The sequence below is a fragment of the Herpailurus yagouaroundi genome, unplaced genomic scaffold (assembly GCF_014898765.1).
Source record: "Herpailurus yagouaroundi ecotype Mexico unplaced genomic scaffold, PumYag 195, whole genome shotgun sequence".
Classification (NCBI taxonomy): Eukaryota; Metazoa; Chordata; class Mammalia; order Carnivora; family Felidae; genus Herpailurus; species Herpailurus yagouaroundi.
The window spans coordinates 11,893,146-11,918,318 of record NW_024412426.1 but is presented as its reverse complement, the minus strand read 5'-3'; the positions used below and the strand labels follow the sequence as shown (position 1 = coordinate 11,918,318).

The 25,173-nt window shown below is 36.3% G+C and overlaps 1 protein-coding gene across 6 annotated transcripts in view; it reads right to left on the bottom strand.

Annotated features, from left to right (window-relative positions):
• SWT1 (SWT1 RNA endoribonuclease homolog) overlaps positions 1-25,173 on the bottom strand; it is a 105,290-nt gene that overhangs the window by 46,837 nt on the left and 33,280 nt on the right. For all 6 annotated transcript variants that reach the window (XR_005781796.1, XR_005781795.1, XM_040446594.1 and 3 more), the window contains 5 exons: positions 17,963-18,108; positions 16,342-16,505; positions 14,732-14,870; positions 10,195-10,343; positions 3,397-3,584 (listed from right to left, as the gene is read on the bottom strand). Coding sequence is in view for 4 of the 6 variants with exons in the window: in XM_040446594.1 (XP_040302528.1) it covers positions 3,397-3,584; positions 10,195-10,343; positions 14,732-14,870; positions 16,342-16,505; positions 17,963-18,108 (786 nt within the window). In the remaining 2 variants the exon portion in view is untranslated. The remainder of the gene's footprint in view (positions 1-3,396; positions 3,585-10,194; positions 10,344-14,731; positions 14,871-16,341; positions 16,506-17,962; positions 18,109-25,173) is intronic.

Genomic DNA, 25,173 nt, shown 5'->3' with positions numbered 1-25,173 from the left:
AAGACTATTTTCATCACTCCAGAAGGAAATCCTGTATTCACTAAGCAGTCATTCATCATTCCTCCCTCCCCCCAGTTCCTGGTAACCACTAATCCATTTTCTAGCTCTACAGATTTACCTACTATGGATATTTCAAATAAATGGAATTATATACCACGTGACTTTTGTGTCTGGCTTCCTTCAATTAGCATGTTTTCAATATGCATTCACGTCATAATGGATGTCGATGCATTATTATGACTGAGAAAGATTCCATTTTATAGATACAAACATTTTATGATAGGCCACAATTTGTTTATCCATTCATCTGTTGATGGGCAGTGGATCTGTTGTTTCCACTTTGGCTATTGCAAATGGTTGTGAACATTCATATGTAAGTTTTTGTTTGAACACTTGTGTTCAGTTCATTTGGGTATAGCTCTGTGAATGGAACTGCTGGGTCACATGGTGATTATATATTTAATGCATTGAAGAACCAAAAAATTGTTTTTCCACATTCGCAGAAGTGATATATGAAAAAGGTGACCATTTTGACAGGTCTGCAAAAGGGAAAACTTAGAAAATCTAAAGAAATGCAATTGTTAATAAGTACAGCTTTACCTTTCCAAAAGAAAAAGTATTTCAAAGCATAAAATACATAGGGCCTCCCAGACCTTCAAATGAGCATCTCTGCATGAAAGGCTCAAGCATGAATATATTGGAAAATTATACAGTGACTCTGGTACACAATCAGGCATGAGAAGCAATGAAGTGGGCTTTAATAACCATGCACTGATAAAGCAATATAAGCATTTTTCATGTACTGAAATACTACAAAGTAAAGTCTATTACACAGAAATTACCCAGAATTCTAACATCCACCACAAACGTATATATATTATAGGTCAACTCCAAGGTAAAAAAGTACTCAATTGTTTTGTTTTTATTTTTTAATTTTTTTTTTAACGTTTTATTTATTTTTGAGACAGAGAGAGACAGAGCATGAACAGGGGAGGGGCAGAGAGAGAGAGGGAGACACAGAATCGGAAGCAGGCTCCAGGCTCCAAGCCATCAGCCCAGAGCCCGAGGCGGGGCTCGAACCCACGGACTGCGAGATCGTGACCCGAGCCGAAGTCGGACGCTTAACCGACTGAGCCACCCAGGCGCCCCATGTTTTGTTTTGTTTTTTTAGAGAGAGAGTGTGTGAGCAGGGGTGAGGGGCAAAGGGAGAAGGAGAAGAGAATTTCAAGCAGGCTCCACGCTCAGGGCAGAGCCCAACACAGGGCTTGATCCCTTGACCCTGGGATCATGACCTGAGCCAAAATCGGATGCTCAACCAACTGAGCCACACAGGCGCTGCAGTATTCAAATATTTTCTAAATGAAGAGAAGATTAAAGCATCTTACAAATGGCTTTAATCTATTTTATTTTGAAAGTGATAATTTCTGCCTAGCATATATGGTAACTTTCAGCTAACAAGAATCTCTGATTAGCCAAAACATTACAAATATGTTAAGACTGGACAAAACAAACACACAAAACCTTTGCTTTATAAGAAAATACAAAATTCCAAGGGCTAAAAATGGGCCCTCAATCTACAGTGCTGTAAATAGAGAATAGATGGTTAAGAAGAGTGCTCCTATTCCTTTGCTGCTAGGACAGATGGTATTAATCTAAAATAACAGTCACACTGGACCCTTGAACCAAAATCACACTAAACCGCATACAGTATGACTGGCAAATTATATAATATATATAAAATTATATAAAGGTTATGGGTTTGGGAGAAAGTATGGGAGAGACTGTTGGCCTACTTTAAAATCAGTTGTTTTAAATTATTTTTTAAGTTACTCCAGCAGCATTTATTTAAAAAAAAATTTTTTTTAACATTTATTTATTTTTGAGACAGAGAGAGACAGAGCATGAACAGGGGAGGGTCAGAGAGAGGGAGACACAGAATCTGAAACAGGCTCCAGGCTCTGAGCTGTCAGCACAGAGCCTGATGCGGGGCTTGAACTCACTGACCGCGAGATCATGACCTGAACCAAAGTCGGCCGCTTAACCGACTGAGCCACCCAGGCGCCCCTAACTCCAGCAGCATTTAAAGAACTACTCACGGGGCGCCTGGGTGGCGCAGTCGGTTAAGCGTCCGGCTTCAGCCAGGTCACGATCTCACGGTCCGTGAGTTCGAGCCCCGCGTCAGGCTCTGGGCTGATGGCTTGGAGCCTGGAGCCTGTTTCCAATTCTGTGTCTCCCTCTCTCTCTGCCCCTCCCCCGTTCATGCTCTGTCTCTCTCTGTCCCAAAAATAAATAAAAACGTTGGAAAAAAAAAAATTAAAAAAATAAAAATAAAAAAATAAAGAACTACTCACAACTGGTCTCTATCTTTTCATTTTACCAGGAACATAGTATTTCATGTGTATCAAAGGAATAAAAGCATTTCTTCCTTTCTTTAAAAAAAATGTTTAATTTTGAGACAGAGAGAGAGCACACGTGTGAGTAGGGGAGAGGCAGAGAGAGAGTGGGACAGAGGATCTGAAGTGGACTCTGAGCCGACAGCAGCAAGCTCTATGTGGGGCTCGAACTCACAAACTGTGAGATCATGACCTGAGCTGAAAAGTTGGGACACTCAACCGACTGAACCACCCCGGCGCCCTGCGTTTTTTCCTTTTGAATAAAAGTATTTATCTTCCTTTTCAAAAAGCCTTATATGAATTTTCCCTAATCCAAAACGACATTTTCTTAGATTATTTTAAATTTTACTAAGGCTTTAGGGGCGCCTGGGTGGCTCAGTCGGTTAAGCGTCCAACTTCAGCTCAGGTCATGATCTCATGATCCAGGCGTTTGAGCCCCATGTTAGGCTCTGTGCTGACTGCTCTGAGCCTGGAACCTGCTTCTGATTCTGTGTCTCCCTCTCTCTCTGCCCCTTCCCTGCTCATGCTCTGTCTCTCTCATTCTCAAAAAATGCATAAATGTTAAAAAAAAATTTTTTTTTAAATAAATTTTACTAAGGCTTTGTATCCTGCTAATTTGTTCAGCCAATCTAGGTGGCCTTCACTGGTTTTTGACATACATGGGAAATGCCTCTCATCAAGAGTTCACATCTGAATCACCTGGAGAGATTTTTTTTTTTTTTTTTTTTTTTTTTTTATGCACTATTGCAGTGTCAGCTCAGTCTTAGCAGACCGAATCAGAACTTCTAGGGACAGAGCCTAGGCATATATATTTTTAAAACTCTCCAGGTGAATCTGATTGCATCCCTATTTAAGCATCACTGTTTCTAAAGCACCGAGTTGGTAAAAGCCTCTCAGTAAGGTAATCTAATGCATTCAGCTCACAACCCAAACACTAACTGTCCAATGAATAACAGCAATGATGGAAAACCCTAGAATTCAAAAATTCTTAGAAATTTAGTACCTGTTCTGATATAATGTTGTCCAAACATTCTCTAGGGTAGACCAGATTTTTTGATGCCTGTTGGGCTGGGGAAGATGAGAACCTGAGAAAATGGTGACTTCTTGGTTATCAGATTTCATTAACGAGGTATCTTCTTGCTTTTTACGCACTGTAGTTTCTGAAGGATTTTGCTTAAGTTTTGCCTTGACCTGGGGAAATAAGAATTAATAAATTTCAGCTAGTCCTTCATCAGTAAATGAGAGAAACAGAATGTCAATTGTGCTTACATTGTTCTAGCTTTCCGAGAAATGCTGACTATTCTTTGTCCTTGACTGTGTACACAATATTCCCAGAAAGGCATCAGAGCTAGAAAAAATATTTTCCTTTTCCACTTATATCAAACAATATTTCCAATGTGTTTATTACAGTGACATCTCTTTTTTTAATTTTTTTAAACGTTTATTCGTTTTTGAAAGACAGAGTGTGAGTGGGGGAAGGGCAGAGAGAGGGGGAGACACAGAATCTGAAGCAGGCTCCAGGCTCTGAGCTGTCAGCAGCAAGCCTTATCTGGGGCTCGAACCCACCAACCATGAGATCATAACCTGAGCCAAAGTCAGACGCTTAACCAACTAATCCATCCAGGTGCCCCTATAGTGACATTTCTTAGCTAACATGCTAATATCAACTTAAGAATACTGTTTGAACACTTTTACATGTATGGCATTAAACTAGACAGAGAACACCTAAGATACAATGATAAACATGTGTAATCAAGCCTCCAAGCACCTTACAATCCATTAACAAGAATGTGATTGCAAAGGGCTATTATTAAAAAAAAAAAAATCAGAATGGAATGCAAATCTTATGCCACTGAAGAAACCACTGAAGGTTTCTAACTTAGGAAGTGACAGATTCAGGACTGTACTCTAAGACAAACGGGAACATAAGAAAGTAGAGGCATGAAGACTGGTCAGAAGGCTACTAAAATGATTCAGAAGAGGAGTCCTAAGAACTTGAATTAAGTAGGAAAAGGCAGTAAAAGAAAAAGAAAAACTTTTGCAAGAAATATTTATTTTCATTTGAGAGAGAGAGAGAGAGAGAGAGAGAGAGCGAGCACGAGTGGGGGAGAGGGACAAAGGGAGAGAGAAAGAGAATTTTAAGCAGGCTCCATGCTCAGTGCAGAGCTGGATGCGAGGCTTAATCCCACGACCCTGGGAGCATGACCTGAGCTGAAATCAAAGAGTTGGACACTCAAGTGACTGGCCACCCAGGTCCCCCATGCAAGAAACATTTTTAAAGACTTGGCCAGAAAGAGCTAGAATGTATTAAGCTAAGCAAAATAACTCAATCAGAGAAAGACAAATATGTTATTTCACTCATATGTGGAATTTAAGAAACAGAACAGATGAATATGGGGGAAGACTGGGGTGGAGTGGGGGTGGAAAGAGGAGAGAGAAAACAAACCACAGGAGGCTCTTAACGATAGAGAACAAATTAAGGGTTGATGGAGGGGGAGGTAGGTGGGGAGATGGGCTAGATGAGTGATGGGTACTAAGGAGGGTACTTGGGATGAGCACTGGGTGTTATAGGTTATAAGTGATCAATCACTGAATTCTACTTCTGAAACCAATATTGCACTGTATGTGAACTAAAATTTAAACAAACAAACAAACAAAAAAAATACTACGGCTTCCACTAGAGGCTCCAGGAAAGGAGACTGCTGGCTGTATGCCCTAGGCATGCATTCCACTGTTCCAGTCTACAGGACCTCTGCATTCCCCCTCCCCCACCTTTACAACTCCTCCACCCAATGCAGTCCCTAGACAAAGCCTTGGGAGTGTAACAGGGAAGCTCAAAACAAGGCTCCAGGGTATGACAGTCCTGCTAATGGCTGTCACCAGTATCAGACTGTAGCTGTCGCTCAGGTACAGATTAGTCTGAAGGAATATGGGGCCAGCTCCCACTTAACACCTGTGTCTGCTCTGGTCTCACAGGTTCTAAGATGGCAGTATATCCACGGGTCACCCCTGTGAAATCTGGCCACATGTCTGGTGTTGGCGGAGATGAATATGGCATCAAGGCCTCACTTCTGTTCTAGGAATGGATGGTTTGGGGACGTTGGCTCCTGTGTAGGCAGAATGGAGATGACACTTGTGGAAATTTGCAATGTTTTACAGAATTTTAAGAGCTGACAATTCTCTTAGCATTCTTGTCCTGGACTTCTCAAATTGGGGTAAGTAATGCTATAAGCAAAATTAGATAGACTTGGCTAAAGTCTAGATTCAGGGAACAGGGAGACTCTAAGATTTTTTGAATCTGGATGTGTAGAAGAATAATGGTACAAATAATAGAAATATAAAGTGTCCATAAAGTAGAAATAGATCAAACCCCCTTGATTATTATTTCTCCAAAGAATATAAAGACACAGTTTTATTCAGTAAAAGTCAAACATATAAACACATCAACACATCACAGATACATGTGCAAGAAGTGATGAAAATGCTATTTTAATGTGCCACGTTCACTGTTTTAAACAGTACATTAAACTATGCCTTGCTGATGAAGGAAAACACACCGAACATGTCACATAGTGCAATAGCAGTAAGCCATTTAATGTATATTTATCTGTATTTCTGGATTTTTATGGCCACCTGCAGTAAAGCCAAGAAGGGCTGGTTACAGAAAAGAGGAGAAACAGACTACAAGTTTGTGTTCAGAATGTTGTCTGTGAAGAATAAAAAGACATTTAGGTAGAGATAGCTAGCAGGTAATTGGATATGCAGATCTGCAGCCTACAAGACACAGTTGGGAACTGTTCTCAAGGGAGACAAACCTCTGAAGTAGATGAGATTGTTAGGAGAGAATATAGCAAAAAAGAAGGACAACGGTAGACGAATTGAAGGAGGGAGGGAATTAGCAAAAAGAAAAAAAGAGATCAACGAGATAGGGGAAGAGTCAGAAGTATTCAATAACAATAAAAGCCAAAAGAGAGAAGTTTCAGGAAAGAAAGGGTAGACAACATCAAGTGCTGAAGAAAGGTTGAGAAATGAGAAAGAGTAAGAAAGAGTCAGAAAAGGGTGCATTTGATCATTAAGAAGGAAATGATAACCTAATTCACTTACCAGAGTGTGGAGGTACAATTCTACTTGTGAAGGATTAAGGAAGAAGTGAGTGAAGAAATGGAAACCATGGTTATAGATTGCTCTTTAAGAAGTTTGGTGGTTGACAGAAAGAGGTAGTGCAGTAAATAGCATGGACAATGAAAAATATTTAAGCATATTTTATTTTAGAGTGCACACACACACACACACACACACACACACACACACACACGAGCAGAGCAGGGGAAGGGGCAGAAGGAGATGGCTAGAGAGAATCCCAAACAGCACTGAGAGTGGAGCCCTACGAGGGGCTGGATCTCCTGACTGTGAGATCATGACCTGAGCTGAAACCAAGAGTCAGATACTGAACCAACTGGGCCACCCAGGTGCCCCTAAGAATATTTTAAATATTTATAAATAATGATACTGAGCAGAATAAAGTGCTATACTATTGATTCAAATAATTTATTTTATTTTATTTTTTTTTTAAGTTTTTTAATTTAATTTAATTTTATTTTTTTCAACGTTTATTTATTTTTGGGACAGAGAGAGACAGAGCATGAACGGGGGAGGGGCAGAGAGAGAGGGAGACACAGAATCGGAAACAGGCTCCAGGCTCTGAGCCATAAGCCCAGAGCCTGACGCGGGGCTCGAACTCACAGACCGCGAGATCGTGACCTGGCTGAAGTCGGATGCTTAACTGACTGCGCCACCCAGGCGCCCCCAAATAATTTTTTTTTAAATATCACCTTGGGGGAGGTGTGCCTGGGTGGCTCAGTGGATTAAGCATCTGACTCCTGATTTCGGCTCAGGTCACGAGTCAGTTTGTGGGTTTGGGCTCCTGTGTTGACAGAGTGGGGCCTGCCTGGGATTCTCTCTCTCCCTCTCTCTCCACCCCTCCTGAGCTCACCTAAAGCAGGGCACAAGCACACCCAAAGCTCGTGCTCATCCAATGTGGGACTTAAACTCACCAACTGTGAGATCATGACCTGAGCAGAAGTCAGATGCTGAATGACTGAGCCACCCAGTCATTTTTTTTAAATGTCTATTTATTTATTTTGAGAGAGAAAGAGTAGGGGAGGGGCAGAGAGAGGGGGAGAGAGAATCCCAAGCAGGCTCCGGCACTGTCAGCACAGAGCCTGATGCGGGGACTGATCTCATGAACTATGAGATCATGACCTGAGCCGAAATCAAGAGTCAGGTGCCTAAGTGTCTGAGCCACCCAGGTGCCCCTGTATCTATTATTTCAAAGATTTTATTTTTTTAAAATAATCTCTCTACCCAACGTGGGGCTTGAGCTTACAACCCCAAGAGTCTCATGCTCCACTGACTGAGTCAGCCAGGCGTCCAGAACTCTGCATCTATTAGCTCTTTTAATCATCACAACTACCCTATCAAACAGATACTATGATTATCCATATTTTATAACTGAGACATAGAAAGGGTAAGTAACTCATGCAAGGTCATACAGCTGGTAAGACTCACAAACAGGACTTGACCTTCAGCAATCTGACTCTGAATGAGGTCATGATCTCTCTCCAAAATAAAAGTAAATGTTACCCTTTTCTATCTTTGGGTGCAGGAAGACAAAAAGAAAGTTATTCTTTCTGGTTTTGCCTGTTTACATGAATCATGAACTATAACATATACATGAATGAAAGACATATTTTGTTCTGAGATATGTTTCTTAAATCATCACATGCTGCCTCTTTTCCTCAGTTCTCAAATAGTGATGTGTGCAAGTATGTAGATGGATTCCTTTATCAAACACCTACATAGCACTCACTCTGTGTGAGGCACTAAGTGCTTTACAAGTATTAATGTATATTTAATACTTGTGACAGTTCTGAGACACAGATTATTATATTCATTTTACAAAAGAAGAAATTAAGGCTCAGAGGGGTTAAATAACCAGAGGTTAAAGACATAACTAGCCAGGATGGGGATCCTGAGGCATGTAGGTCTCAAGTTTAAGAAGAATGACTTTCATGATTCTAACATCCTGGCAGAGCAAGCCTTATTTGTTTATTTTTTGATGGTTGGAAGGCTTATAAAAGAATACTGTAGGGGCACCAGGCTGGCTCAGTCAGAAGAGGGTGTGACTCTTTATTTCGGGGTCATGAGTTCGAGCCACATGTTGCGTGCAGAGATTACCTAAATAAATAAATAAACTTAAAAAAGAAAAAAGAAAAATGTATGTCTCCTTTTCCTGTTCCACCTCATTTATATAAAAATCTCGAATATAATCCTTTTGGTTAACTTTCCATTTTGTTTTCTTACAAGCCTTCTCAGAAGCAAACAAATGAATATCCCTATTTTTCTGATTTTCTACATTTGGTAAATAAAGTTTGGGGGGGATTATTTATTTTTTTAATTTTTGTTGTTGTTGTTATTATTATTTTACAGTTACTGTATTCAGATACCCTATCCCTGGAGGTAATCTATTTGTTGCTCAAGTTACTGAGACAGGACTAAGTATTTAGGTCATATACCAAATAAATCTAATGCACTCTACAAAACAACTCCTACCATAAGTGTATTTTACTTTAAATATTTAATTTTATTTTAAATTAATCTCTACCCCCAATGTGGGGCTCGAGCTCATGACCTCAAGATCAAGAGTTGCATACTCCACAGACAGAGCCCACCAGGTGCCCCTGAAAGTATATGTTAAAAGCCCAAGCTAAATCACAAAGCTCCTGGCTGACTCAGACAGTGAACTGTTTCTAAACATGAAAATAAAGGAGAAATGCTTCAGAGCTCTCATTGTGGAAACATCACAGGGTGTTTCCAGCAATCACATTAATGCCAGGTGTTAAGGGAAAAGGACTAATGAGGATATAGATTCTTCACCAGTGGCCTTCATGAATCTGTTGCTAATGTAGCAACTGGAAAATCAGGATCCAGGAATAAATAACAATTCAATATTTTTAAACACTCGGTGGGCAACATATAGTAGGCATACCATTATTTGATAAACAGCACTAAATTTTAACACCACATTTTCATGGTAACTCCCATCTCTAGATTTCCAATTGATGAAAGGAACTTAAAACTTGACATTCATTATTATTTTTATTTCAAGCAATCCTATTTTTTTTTTTAATTTTCAATAATCTTAATTCAAAGACTGATAAACCTATGAGTATCCTGAATGTTCCATCTTGTTCACTATGTTTGTTTCACTAAAGATAGGGTTTAGGGCTCAGTTCTGTGATGGGAAAGGATAATGTATTTTTCCCTACGCAACTCCAGTCAGAGATCAAGCTGCAATCCCCTAAATTCCCAGGTCCATTCTTTCCTACCAATAATTCTCGAAGTCACATTTGCCATGGAAAAATACGATTATCAATATTTTGGTCATCTTAATCCAAAAGATAATTTCACCCCTTAAGACAATTCTTTCCACAGGAATTATCACATATTTCTTATTAGTTTATTAAAAAGATGCTTCTTCTACTTCATGAAATATTCTCTTAAGCAAGTATGTTCTTTCCTTACTGGTGATGTACAAAACACATACACACATAAGAGGATGTGTTTTATAACTTTTAATAAAAATTGCTTACTTTCCTTCAATTCACTTAAGATATACTTAATCCTTTAGTGTGTTCAAGTAAGTTACAATTAAAATATCTTTTATCTCTGTTTATCTGCTAATACGTTTTTAGAACACATGTAATTAGCTCCTCTAAATGGCATTCCAAAGGTAACTTACCTCTGCAAATGTCTGGAGTAGTTTGTTAACTTGAGCAAAGGCCTGTGGAAGAATACCATCATAATTTGACCTTGTACTGAAAGCATGTAACAAACTTTTAGAATCCTGAAGCAGAAATTTCACTGTTGTAAAATCCACTGCCTTGTTAGCTGGTAACAGAAATTAAGAAGGAAAACATATGTAAGAATGAGTATACAATATAAAAATGTGTTTGGAAAGCCAATCTAAAGTTAATTATGAAATTTAAGAAAAGTATGCATTTACACCTATACCCTACTCCTAATTTATTTCTTGGGTGTAAAAAGCATTAGAATTAAATTTAGCTAAAGACAAAGTTCTTGGAGTTGATCCAGGTATTCTGGATTCAGATTCCCTCAACATAGTAAACTTTAAAGTGAAAGAACATTATACTTTTCAGAAAAGAGAGATAATTACCAAACAAGTTAAACTACAGATTTTCAAAACTGAGGTTGTTTCATATACAGATTGCTATGTAGGCATCAGAAGAGTCACATTTTCGGGGTAAGCAGGTAAGTTACATGCAGTCCCTCTCATAACCAACTCAGTTAATCACAAAGAGATTTAACTTCGAGTTCCATTACATCAAATGTAATACTAGATTTATTGAAAATAACATTTTCTCTCTTCGCTCAACACAACTTTAGCAAAAATATAAATAATCTGAGTAACAGCTGTGGGCAAGATAAGCCAGCAGTATTTTTTCCTTGTAAATTAGCAAAGTGAGTTAATCTACAAGAAATAATTTAAAGGTATAACAATTTTCTCTCAACTAAAATTACTTACATTAAGTTCTCAGAGGTGGTGACAATAATTTCAAAGATTTTAAAAGTTATGAGCAATGAAGTTAAGCAAATTTCTAACATCATCAAAGCCCAGAACTGAAAAATTCTTTCCATTTTTAGGGTAGAGTGCCATATATAATATATATGTGTCATATATTATATATATATACACACACACACACACACATATATATAAAATATACATGTGCCATATATATAAAATATACATGTGCCATATATTTTATATATATGTATATATATATATATATACATACATATATACACACACACACACACACACACACACACACACACACACATATATACATACACATACTTTTCAAAGGCATTTAAAATAACCATGCTACGACGTATTTGTTTTGTTTCCTTTTAAGGTTCTCAGTTTCAGAGAAACTTGAGAGACCAGCATCGTTTATATTCTGAAACACCAGCATGGTTTTTCACTGGTACTATGAGTTTAAAAAAGTAAATAGTTCCTCTGTATCACTTGTATAAGTATTTGCTTAGAGTGGTGCTTGGGTGGCTCAGTCAGTTAAGCATCTGACTCTTGATTTCGGCTCAGGTCATGATCTCATGGTTCACGGGACTGAGCCCTGTGTGGGGCTCCTTGTTGACAGCGTGGAGCCTGCTTGGGATTCTCTCTTCCCGTCCCTCTCTGCCTCTCTTTTACTCACACGCATGTGTGCTCATTCACTCTCTCTCTAAATAAATAGGCAAACACACATTTAAGGGGTGCCTGGGTGGCTCAGTTGGTTAAGTGTCCAACTTTGGCCCAGGTCATGTTCGAGCAGTTCCTGACTTTAAGCCCCGGTGTCAGGCTCTATGCTGACAGCTCAGAACCTGGAGCCTTCTTCAGATTCTGTGTCTCCCTCTCTTTCTGCCTCTCCCCCACTCGCACCCCGTCTCTCTCTCTCAAAAATAAACATTAAAAAATACTTTTAATAAAAAAATAAACATTTAAATAAAAATAAATTAATTAATATAAAAAACAAAAACAAGTATTTTCTTGGAAATTACTGAAAAATCAAATAAAAATCAAAAGTAGATTTAATTAATTAATTATACAATATTCAGAAGTTCTAATCTAATGTGATGGCTATAGCCAGGCTTCTGGCTTCCCCTTTATCAAATAAAACAAACAAGTATATTTCCTTACAAAACACTTAGTTATTTTTAAAGTCAATGACTAGTTTAAATTCCTGTGGGAAAAGACAGATAAGAAATGCTACACAAAGGACAGAATGTAGATTTGATGAACCTAGTAAATCTCCTGAGGAAAAGAAACTGGGCACAATTTCTTTCAAGGGTGCTTCTCCAAGTCAGTCAATGTTCAGTTAGGCTTGTAGCCTTGAATTAATCATTTGATTTCTGTCTCACAAAAAGTCTTTACTAAGATAATGTGCTGAAGGGAAATAACAATGATAAATTCAGTACCTAGACACAACATAAAAAGAAATCTACATGGTTGAAATACTTTAATGCTTATGTAAGGTCAATAATCATTTTGACTAAAGTTAATATGGATAACAAAATCAGGAAATGCTACTAGTCATTTTCCACACAATTTTCTATGAATTGATTTAAGGATACATTCTTTGGGATTACTGAAGTTAAACACAATCATAATTTAACAGCTGAGTATACTATTAAAAGACAGTAAACAAAATCATAAACTGTGACTTTTCTTAAAATTATTTTAGAGCAGAAGGCACTTTTATAGTTCTATTATATATTCTTCACAAGTCAGTACACATTAGGCATTAGATTCTTCTAGACCAAGGATCAATAAATTATGCACACAATGATTCCAAAAAAGACTTTTTAGCAAAAGGAACAGCCATCATCTCTTCATTCTCTCCTATTACCTACTACCTCTAAGCTGTGTGCAAAAGACAAACACTGCCCACCCCTGGAAAAAGAGAAAAATGGCAACTAAATATGCCATTCTTTAAAGTAAATCTTATTCAATTTCATACATGAATTATGGGCTTTCTCTTTTGATAGAACTAAATTATGCTTCTACTTAAGATATGAAAGACATTTCTATATGTTTTATAAAAACTGGTTTAAAGGCATGTCCAGGGAGTCATTCCCTGTCTCTTCTCTTATATAATAATACCACCTATAAATATCTTCTATAGTTAAAGAATTATCTTTAAATTATCTTTAAATTTTTAAAATGTCTTTTAAAAATTGGTAACTTTTAGGGGTGCCTGGCTGGCTCAGTCAGTTAAGCATCTGGCTCTTGATTTCGGCTCAGGTAGTGATCTCAGGGTCATGATCTCAGGATTCGTGAGTTCAAGCCCCACATCAGGCTTTGTGCTGACAGCGTGGAGCCTGCTTGGGATTCATTCTCTCTCTCTCTCTCTCTCTCTCTCTCTCTCTCTCTCTCTTTCTCTCTCTCTCTCTCTGCGCCCCTCCCATGCTCTCTCTCTCAAAATAAAGATTTTTACAAACTTGGTAACTTTTAAAAGTCATAAGGCATTGGACCAGGTACTTTAAATCCCCTGAAGTAATTTCCAAAGATATAAGACAGTTCCCAAAAGGTTACACTTCAAGGGAAAGATAGCCATGGTATACCTCCCACAGAATATATTTGTTTGTGTTTTGTTTTAGCTTCCGGGAGGATTAGTGTTAAATCAAGTTTTATATTAATTGTTTGCATATGTTTTATGATGAAATTATCTTATTCTTCACTACCTGGCTCTTGTGCCTTTAAACTTAGCTTAAATTCTCAAGTACTCAGGTTGTTATTTAATAGTCCTCTATATTCACAGTTATTTTTCAAAAGCAGACAGGATATAACCAATACAGGGAAATAATAAACAGAACAGATCATGTTACAGGAGTTAAAAAAAAGTCCAGAACAAACTGAACATCCCAATAATTGTTACACATATTTTGCCTTTTAAAGGTACAGCAAGAAAAATCCAGTAGTTTGACTTTGGACGACAAATCACTTACCTCTTAGGGATAGTTTACCTGATTATAAAACATGGGCTCTTGTAACATTTGATCAGTGCTTTTCCCATCTTTTTTTTCTTAGCAGAGAAACATTTTCTTCAAAACCTACATGGATTCTCCATATATAAACTGATAAAAGAAAACTGCATGGCTAAAGCTGGGGTTGAGGGCTAAAGGCCCGCCAACTTTCCAGGCTCCCAGTTAGCCTTTCCATCTCCAATCTGTGGCAGCTCCAGAGGCATTTCAAGAAGGTTCTGTGCAACATGGCTTAAAAATCACCAACTAAGTTGTTGACTCTAGTGTCTTCTGATTCTAGAACTCACTATATACCAAAGACTTTCTATTTCCTAAACCATATATTTTAGATACATACTTTGATATACTATTTCTAAAATTAGTACATGAAATGGGGTCAAAGTTTGTGTGTTAAACACAGTGAGAAATGAAAAAAAAGTCTAAATTCTATTTTCATACCTGAATAAAATACGGTTTTAAAAGTTTTCAAACATTATAAAAAACTAAATATTCACTATATCCAGGAATATCAATGGTGGTGATACCATTAATGGTCATGAGCTCTATGAACTTCATTCATTCAGCTTCCACAAACTCCCTTTAGTAATTAGAAGTGTAAATGGTTAAAAAATAATTGACCAATTTCTTATTAACTCATCTTCACATTCCATGGAAAATATCTGCTAGTCTGACTTTAACACAACATTGCTAAAGACAAAATAAAAAATTCATACCTTTACAGAGATTTTCATATAGGCTCTCAATGGTTAAAAGCACGTTCTTCTCCATAACTAATCCAAATACAGCCAACCAATGTTTTCTAAAGCACTGTAATAAATGAATTAGAGTCCACGGTGGTTTCAAGTACAGCATCTAAAAAAGTATTTAGAAAAAATTACTACCTACTAATTTATTTATTATTCCTATTATTAAAAAGTACTTAGGAATTACTTAAAAATATCTATATATATTTCTGGGAAAAATATAGTTAGTTGAATTCTTTTTAAACTAAGAGATATTCTATTAGAAGCCAATTGTGATCTTAAAATTCTAATTCCACTGCAAATTGTTTTTGTAAAATTGAGATTAGTATTAATCCTTATAGTTTCAGAAACTGTGCAAAACGAAAGCACTGTTTTAATCAGAAGAAGCATAGTTTTAATAGGAAAGATACTCAATTTACTTTCCAACATAGTCAATTCTAGGAGGAAATCAATCTAATTATTTCACATAGCTGTGGGAAAATCTATACAGAAAAAAGACGTCAGCTAGCACTAACACTTGCTACACTTTTGCAAAGGCATGTTTATAAAGGAGATTCATCATTTAGCACTATAAGATGTCAGCACATCCTTTTTTTGAATTATTCATATGCAATGACTTTCCTAGACTCTATTACAAAATATCCAATTTAAGTCAACCCTCCTAGAATCTTTTGATCATTCCCCATCATCTTGGCTCAAGACTTGATCATATAATCAAGCAGCAAAAACATCATATTGACAAGTTATTAGAATCTACAACTGAGGGGGACTGTTCCTCCTAGCTATACATATGAACAGCAAACAAACATTAACTAAACTAAAAGGGCCACTATTGCCAAATGTGGTGTTTTACTATCTGCAGAATAGATGTGAATCTAGAAAATACAAAATATCTTGTTGATATGATATTTATACTTTGATATACTTTGATTATTTATATGACGTAAGCCAAAATACACACTTCTTTTTCTGAATACACATTGCAATGGGGATTCCCTATACTAAACATTTTAACTCAAATAAACTAAATATGAGAGAAGTTTTTCTGAATTCAATTTAAGCTCCATGGGGGCAATGTGTTTGACACCAGTAGATACATAATAAATACCTGCTCATTGAAAAAAAATTAAATGACAAAATATAGTTCTTAATCTATAGGAAATGTCCACCATTTAGTTTTCAAGAAGTTATTTAGAAACTATATGAAAAAATATAATGGGATATAAATTATCACAATGAAGCTTACACATATACATGTCCTATTTCTTTTTTTTTTTTTTTAATTTTTTTTTCAACGTTTATTTATTTTTGGGACAGAGAGAAACAGAGCATGAACGGGGGAGGGGCAGAGAGAGAGGGAGGCACAGAATCGGAAACAGGCTCCAGGCTCTGAGCCATCAGCCCAGAGCCTGACGCGGGGCTCGAACTCACGGACCGCGAGATCGTGACCTGGCTGAAGTCAGACGCTTAACCGACTGCGCCACCCAGATGCCCCATACATGTCCTATTTCTTAAGATAAGGTCATAAATCTTTAGCAACGAAAAAGAAATTTGTCAACTAAGAGAGTTGAAATAATCACCTCCATCCAGAGGTTTCCAAAAGCAATTTTCATTTCTGTTTCTAGTATTGAAGATAAAGCTGTTCCAAGAGATTTTTCAAGATCAGATATGATGCTTTCAAGTAGAATGGGTAGTCTGGAATGTACAGATTCTCCCTTATAGCTCTCTTCTAATGGTGTCGCTTCTTTAAAACAAAGAGTCACAGGCTTTATTTAAGACACTCACAGTAAATATTTTATTGTTTTAAAATTAGCATTTGGCCATAAATAATAAGCATTTTATGTACATAAATTTAGTACCTAAATTACACAGAAACCAAATCAATACTCAACTTTTCAAACAGTATTTAGAAACATGTATCTATAATTATTTTAGATATAAACATATCACATTAGCAAATGCTTTATCTTTTTGACAAAAGGCAACTAAATGTATTTACTAAAATAGGAATTTAAGAAATGTGTGATATTTTAACCACAATTCAATTGTATTTTCAAAAAAGGAAAAATTAAAAGAATGCTTTGCATCTATTTATAATAGAAAATGAAGAATTATGGATCAAAGTGTGCTTTCGTCCAAAAATAGTATATTCTTCCCATTGCAGCTCACATCAGTAAATTGTTTTGAAAGGACGAGAATCTCTGGTTTAACTACCTTTATGCCCTCCCCTTTTAAAGTAAGTTTTTATTATTTTAATTGACATCATTTCATTAACATTATTAATTTGATGCCTGAAGGCAGCTGCAATTTCTTTATGGCAAAACTCAAAACATTAAGTGGCTTATCTCTACAAATACTAAGGACTTAAAGTGGTAGTAATACGAAGGGCAAACTGAAAGCATATTACCCCTGAAAAAGCAGAAACCAAAATATCCTGTTACTTCTTCTAAATGTCATTTTGAATATTATGACAAAAGAAATTTTAGTACCAAAGGGGTCAAATAAGTAGCATGTATATATGTCAATTTTTATACAATTACATATAAAAAGTCCATATGATATTAAAGATTTCAATAATTATTTTCCCCACAGGGGAAAAGGTAGAATGTATTTTTAAATTATGTCAGATTTAATACAACATTCCATCAAATATCAAGCTACAGAACAGATTATTCTGGTAAAAAAAAAAGATAAAACAATGGTACTGCCATTAATTTCTTAAGTATTAGTTTAAAATTAAAAATTAAAGTATTATTAGAATCTTTCAAGTTTCTCTTATTACTAAGTTTTTACTGCATTGATAGAAGGTTATGAAGAGGAAGCTAACATTAAAAAGAAACCAAAAATTTCTCCTACCTCAAATGAATATTTTCTATAGTTACTATTAATTTAAAAGATACACTCCACAAGGCACAAAATAGTATATACACGGTGATTATAAACATGTAAAAATGCATTAAGTGTATGGACAAAAATTCAAATTAATTTGTAAAAGCGTATGTAGAAGACAATAATGTTAACTGTTTTCTTCTGGATTACCATTATGATTTTCATTTATTTCTACCATATACAAGCTGGAAAGTATTTCAAACAATGTTATTTTAAATGTACAAGATGGAAATTTACTATTAATTCCAATTTTTATCAATGTCAGTACATAAAAGAAGATATAGTTCAAATTAGTTGCAGTAAGAATACTACCTGCTTTCAATTGTTGTTTAGATAAACAAGGTTGATGACATACATCTGTGTTCGGAGATAAGTTTAATAAATCTGCACTCAATTCTTCTTTACTGAGTGACTTCACACCACTTATTAGGCCTTTGTTTCTTAAATTTCTATCATCCCTAAGGTTGGGGTTAGGAGGAAAGAATTTTTTTTATAAGATAAATCACATGGTAACTCAAAACACATGGGATTTAATCAAAGGTTGGAGATTCTCAACATGTATATTAACAAAGGATAACATTTTTTTTTTTAAACAGAGAAGATAAAGGAATTAACATACAGTAGAATAGCTTTTGAGAATAATTACTACACATTGAATGTTTCCCTGGTACCAGGCACTGTTGTAAGTACTATATATCCCTATAGATAGCTATATGTCTATAGATAGATATACATATACATATATGTTCGCAACCCATTTAATTCTCACAATAAACCTCTTATGTAGCAGTGGTACTATTTGTATCCCCCTTCCACAGATGAGGATCTGAAGTGCAAAGAGGTTAAGTAATTTGCCCAAAATTGTACCTGGTAAGCGGCAGCCAGATTTGAACACAGGAATATGATCATCCAAAAAGAAATAAACAAAGAGCCATGGTAAAAGAAATAATTTCCACATGGCAGGCAATTACAAATTTACTCAGAGTGAGCATAAGACAAATGGTGAGATTTGCTATTTGCTGAAAAAATAAAGTATGATTAGAGCATAGTGCATGAGAACAGTTTATGTGGCTAAGGCAAGGGCATTAATAAATAGAAAGACATTTAAGGGCTTCAGTGGGTAAGTGACATAATCAGATCTGTGTTTATTAAATTGCTATTCTGGAATCCAACAGGCTTCCAGCTTTTGTTAATGGCACAGTAGCTTGGTCAGATTAATCTTTCCACAGCTGAAAATCAGAAGATTTGGACAAAAAAAGAAAAAAAAAAAAGCTATCTGAAGGCACTAGGGATCAGAAAAATGAGGGCAGAAGCTGGAGAGAAGTCTATCTTCATCATAGAGGTTCTACAAGGTTCTACCTTTTTGCCCGAGGTCATTCTCTAATTCATCAATGGCTTACAACAGAAGCCTCAGCCACAGTAACTTGAAATGTCAGAGACCATGTTCAGGGCCGGCCAGAGCAGATAGAGAGTTAAGTGAGAAGCTGAAGAAGGGAGGAAACCACAGAGCAAGTGAACCTTAAAATCTGTATATAAATTCTGCCCAGAAAAAAATAACATGCAGCCAAGAGACAAAGCAATCAATAGAACCAGACTTACATATGGCACCGATGTTGAAGCTATCTGATAGGGAATTTTAAATAATTTTGATTTATTTGTTAAATGCTCTAATGGAAAAGGTAAATAGCATGCAAAATCAGACAGGCAATTTCAGGACAGATGAAAATCATGAAAATTAAATGAAAGCAACTAAATGCTAGCAATAACACACATACACACACACACACACACACACACACACACACACACACAGTCACAGAAATAAAGAATGCTTTCAACAGGTTCCTCAGTATACTTGACACAGGCAAGGAAAACATTACAAACTTGAAGACAGGTCAAAAGAAATACAAAGAGAGTACAAGTTTAAAAAAAAAAAAAAATCCAGAAGCTGTGGAACAATATCAAACAGTCTAACATATGTGCCTATATTAGTTATCTATTGCTGTATACAAGTTATCCCAAAACTCAGCAGCTTAAAATAAACATTTATTTTCTCACACAGTTCCTAAGAATCAGAAATCTGGGAACAGCTTGACTGGTCGGTTCTGGTTCAGAGTCTCTTACAAGGTTGTACTATGCTATTGCCTAAGGTTGCAGCCATCTCAAGGTTTAATTGGCACTCATTCATGTGGCTATTGGCAGGCCTTAGTCCATCACTGGCTCTTGGCTGGAGGCTTCAGTTTCTCACCATGTGGGCCTCTTCCACAGGGCTGTTTATGGCATGGCAGCTTGCTTCCACAAAGCAAGTGATTTGAGAGTGGAGAAAGGAAGAGGGTGCCCGAGGAGGAAGTCCCCGTCTTTTATAATCTAATCACAGAAGGAACATGCTATCACTTCTGATGCATGCTGTCTGTCACACAGACAGCCAACCCTGGTACAATGCAGGAGGGGACTATACAAGGGCGTTCATACTAAGAAGCAGGGATCACAGGGGTCACTGGCTACCACAGTATAATTCTATAATATGAGGAGGAAAGAGGGAATGAGCAGAAAAATATTTGAAGAAATAATGGCTGAGAATTATCTAAAACTGAAGACAGATATGAAACCAGAGATCAAAGCAGCTCAGAAAATATCAAGCAGGATAAATCCTTCTCTACTCAGCCCCCCAACCCACCACACATATACAAACAGAGACATATCTGCTAAAAACTGCTAAAAATAAACTGCTAAAAAAGCAAAGGACAAAGAAAAGTCCTTGAAAGCAGAGAGCAAAAAAAAAAAAAAACACATTACATATAGAGGAACAAAGATAACATTTACATCAGACTTCTCATCAGAAACCATACAAACTAGAAGAAAATGGAGTCACCTCTTTAAAATACTGGAAGGAAAAAAAAAAAAGTCAACCCAGAATTGTATATCCAGCAAAAATATCTTTCAAAAATAAATTAAGAGGGGTGCCTGGGTGGCTCAGTCGGTTGACCATCCAACTCTTGATTTCAGTTGGGGTCATGATTTCATGGTTTGTAGGTTCAAGCCCTGTGTTGGGCTCTGAGCTAACAGTGCGGAGCCTGCTTGGGGTTCTCTGTCTCCCTCTCTTTCTGCTCCTTCCCAACTCTCTGTCTTAAAAATAAACATAAAAAAATAAACAAAAATAAATGAAGAAATAAAGAAATTATGAGATAAACAAAACAAAAAGTTTGGTGCCAGTAGGCATGCATATGTCAAAGAAATTCATTTAGGCAAAAGGAATATGACACCAGACAGAAACCTGAATCTATATAAATAATGAAGAGGCAAAAAATGGAATGCAAGATTAAAATACTCACTTTTTCTCTGCTTTAAGTGGTAAATGATGGAAGCAAAAATAGTAACAAAAATATTATGTGTTTATCATTTCTGTAAAAGTAAATATTACAATGATAGTACAAAAAAAGGGAGAAACTGGAAACATCCTATTATAAGATCTTTACACGGAACGTGAAGCAATATAATATTTTCTGAAGGTAGATTTTGATCAAGTAAGATATAAACTTTAGATGCTAGGGCAACCATTAAAACGTTTTTTCAAAACGGTATAAATAAATCAATAATGGAGATAAAATGGCACCATAAAAAATACACAACTCAAGAAAAGAAAGAAAAAGAAAAAAGAACAGATGAAACAAATAGAAAATAATTAGCAAAAAGGTAGATTTTGATCTAATTAAAAATGAATGGTATAAACTTATCAATTCAAAGAAATTCTCAGAATGGACAAAGAATAAAGTACTGACCATATACTACCCACAAAATACTTACTTTAATATAAAAACACAGATTAAAAGTAAATGGATAGGAAAAGATATACAATATAAATACTAACGAAAACAAAACTGGAATGCTAGTATTAATACTAAACAAAGGAGACTTCAGGAACAGAGAGACATTACACAACGAGAAAGGGTCAATTCTCCAAGAAGACAATCCTAAACAATCCTAAATGTGTATGCATCTTACTACAAAGCTTCATAATACATGAAGCAAAACAAATAAAACAGAAAGGAGAATTAAACAAACCCATAATTATAGTTGGAGATTTCAACACTCCTCTCTCAATAATCACAGAATAATCAATCAGTAAGGTTATAGAAAACCTGAACAATACTACCAACCAACTTGACCTAACTGAAATTTATAGAATCTCCACCCACAAGAGGATACAAATTCTTTTTAAGTGCACATAAAACATTCACCAAGGTAGACCATATTCTTGGCAATAAAACTAACAAATTTAAAAGAACAGAAACCATATAAATTAATGTTCTCAAGCCAAACTGGAATTAAAGTACAAATTAATAACAAGAAGATTAAAAAATGTGCAATATTTGGAATTAAACAGCAATCATCTAATTGTCAAAGGTAAGTTCAATTGAATTGAATGAAAAAAATAGAACATCAACATTTGTGGGATACAGCTAAAGCAGTGCTTACAGGGAAATTTATAGGAGTCTCAAATAAATGATCTCAGCTTCCACCTTAAGAAACTAGAAAAAGAGGGGTGCCCAAGTGGTTCAGTTGGTTAAGCATCTAACTTCGGCTCAGGTCATGATCTCATAGTCCTTGAGTTCCAGCTGTGCGTCAGGTTTTGTGCCGACAGCTCAGAGCCTGGAGCCTGCTTCAAATTCTGTGTCTTTCTCTCTCTCTGCCCCTCCCCTGCTCGTGCTCTGTTTCTCTCTCAAAAATAAAATAAAAACATAAAAGAATAAAAAGAAAAAGAAACTAGAAAAAGAGCACAAAGGGGCAGGGCATAAAAGTATTTTCTGGGGTGACAGAAGTTTTCTATCTATCAAGAGGCGATAGAAATGTGTGGGCTACACCAGTGTATCCATTGTGAAGATTGTATAGTTAAGATTTATGCATTCCAAAATGGCACATTTTCCCTCAAAACACAAAAAATCTGTATAAAACCACTCATGGGTTTTATACTCCCTGTCATGGGACAGGGAGTGAATGGAGATATAGATAATAAAAGAATGGAACAATTTTGAAAATTGTAGCTGCATACTTAAGAGTTTACTAACTCTTCTTCACTTTAAGTATTTTGAAATTCTCCATAATGCAACTATTTTTAAAATTAAAAAATTTTAAATACATTACTTTTGAAGAATAAATGAAAGAGAGCAAGTATGGAAGTGCACAGCACAATCAGTCTTAGAGTCAAAAAGGCAGTGGAAAAACAACCTGGTTGACACAGGTTGGCAAGGAAGATAAAGAAAAGATCACACAGGACCCCTTACTTGACTGGATATAAATTATGACAGAGAGGCAAGTATCAAAAATGACTCCTAGGTTTCTGGCTTTAGCAAATGGGTGGAAGATGGCACTTTAAAAATTTTTTAAATGCTTATTTTATTTTGAGAGAGAGGGAGACAGAAAATCCCAAGAAGGCTCTGCGCTATCAGCAGAGCAGAGCCTGATGCAGGACTCGAGCCAAAAACCATGAGATCATGACCCGAGCCGAAATCAAGAGTTGGATGCTTAACCAACTGAGGCACTCAGATGCCCTGGTTTTGTTTGTTTTTTAAAGTAGGCTTCACATCCAGTGCGGAGCCCCACGCAGGACCTGAACTCATGACCTTAAGATCAAGACCTGAGCTGAGATCAAGAATCAGATACTTAGCTGACTGAGCCACTCAGAAGCCCCAACGGTGGCACTTTTTATTCAGATGGATAGTAGTTTAGAAGGAGAGACCAAGAGTTCATTTCTAGAGATGGCAGGTCCCACATGTTTACGAGACATCCAAGTAAAGACAGCAAATAAGAATGAATATACTAGTCTAGAATTTAGAAGAAAGAAATGGATAGAGATATGAACTAGGTATTGCTGGCCCATACTCAGGGTTGCAAATGTAAAATAATGTACTTAAAATAAGGTATAGAAGGGTTCTCCTAGCTCTATCATTATCAATATTTTCATCATTACCATTATCTATTTAAGTAAAACAAATTTATCCTCACAGTAAGTAGGTGAGACTTACTCAGTAGGCATGATTACAGCCCTTTAAAGGAAAAAATAAAAATGAAAAAACAGGCTCACCTGGAACATGATAGTGCTAGAATTAAAAGTACAGTCTGACTACAAACTTTCGTTTCACTAAGAAATGTTACCTCTGTTAATCCCAAAACACTGACTGCAGAAATAACGGAGAATTGTTAAAGTCTCACCAATTTAAGTTTCATTCTAAGTTGAACTAAAAAAACAATTACATAACAATCATTCCTCAAATTTAGCTTGGCTCATTTCAAAATGATTAACATATCTATTTCAACCTTCCACAAACTCCATGATATATTATGCCCTAGATAAAAAATAATTTTAAATATGCTAGACATAAATCTCTAGTATTTCCTCTAATCCTGAAAAGAATAACATCATCTTTGAAGACAGCTAAAATGGGAATTTTTTTTTTACATTTTAAAGAAATTTTAATTCCATTACAGTTAACATGTAATGTTTTATTACTTTAGGTGTATTGAACAGTGAGGGAACAGTTACATATATTTAAAAGATTTTTTAATATTTATTTTTGAAGGAGAGAGAGAGAGAGAGAGAGAGAGCATGAGCAGAGAGGGGCAGAGAGAGAGGGAGACACAGAAGCCAAAGCAGACTCCAGGCTCCAAGCTGTCAGCATGGAGCCTGACATGGGGCTCGAACCCATGAGGCATGAGGTCATGACCTGAACCAAAGTGAGACACTTAACTGACTGAGCCACCCAGGCGCCCTGAAAAATTACATATATTTAAAATGATAACTGACCAAGCCCCCTTACAAGAAAAACCTTAGGTCTATTCATTTCTCTCATCACTGCATTTCATAGTGAATTTAGGCATGATTGAAAAAGAGTAAAAGCTCCATTTTTCAGTGAAAAAAAATTCAGACTAAAACTGCAGTTCAAAATTGCCCTTCTCAGTTCCTTCAGAGCCTTTTTTCATACACAGTGAATACAAATTTGTTTAACATTATGTTAGTTTTACCTTAGAAATAAGTTATGAATAGAGGAAAGAAAGGAGGAGAAAGAGAGGAGGAGGAGGAGGAGGAGGAGGAGGAGGAGGAGGAGGAGGAGGAGGAGGAAATTCCTACTGAGGTCATTTTATGAATAATATCCCCCCTGTATTTTACATGTGAGGTAACTAACTAAGCAACTTGCCCAGGTCACAAAGCTGGTAAGTGGGAGATCTGGCATTCCAGCCCTCACTCTATTAACAGGCACCAGGGGCATAACTGCAACATAAACTGCCTCTTCCCCACAAATTAATTAATTAATTAATTAACCTTTTTGCCTCATGACCACAAATTTGTCAGAATTTTATTTCTGAACTATTTTATTGGAAGATAAAATTGGCTGCCCCCAGCTTTTACAAAAGGTTTCTGAATGTCTTATAAATAAAACCAAAATGAGACTTTATAAGATTCAAATCTCATTCTTCTATAGCTTACACGTTATGAGGATGTAAAATAAAATTGAGTATGTTTACTA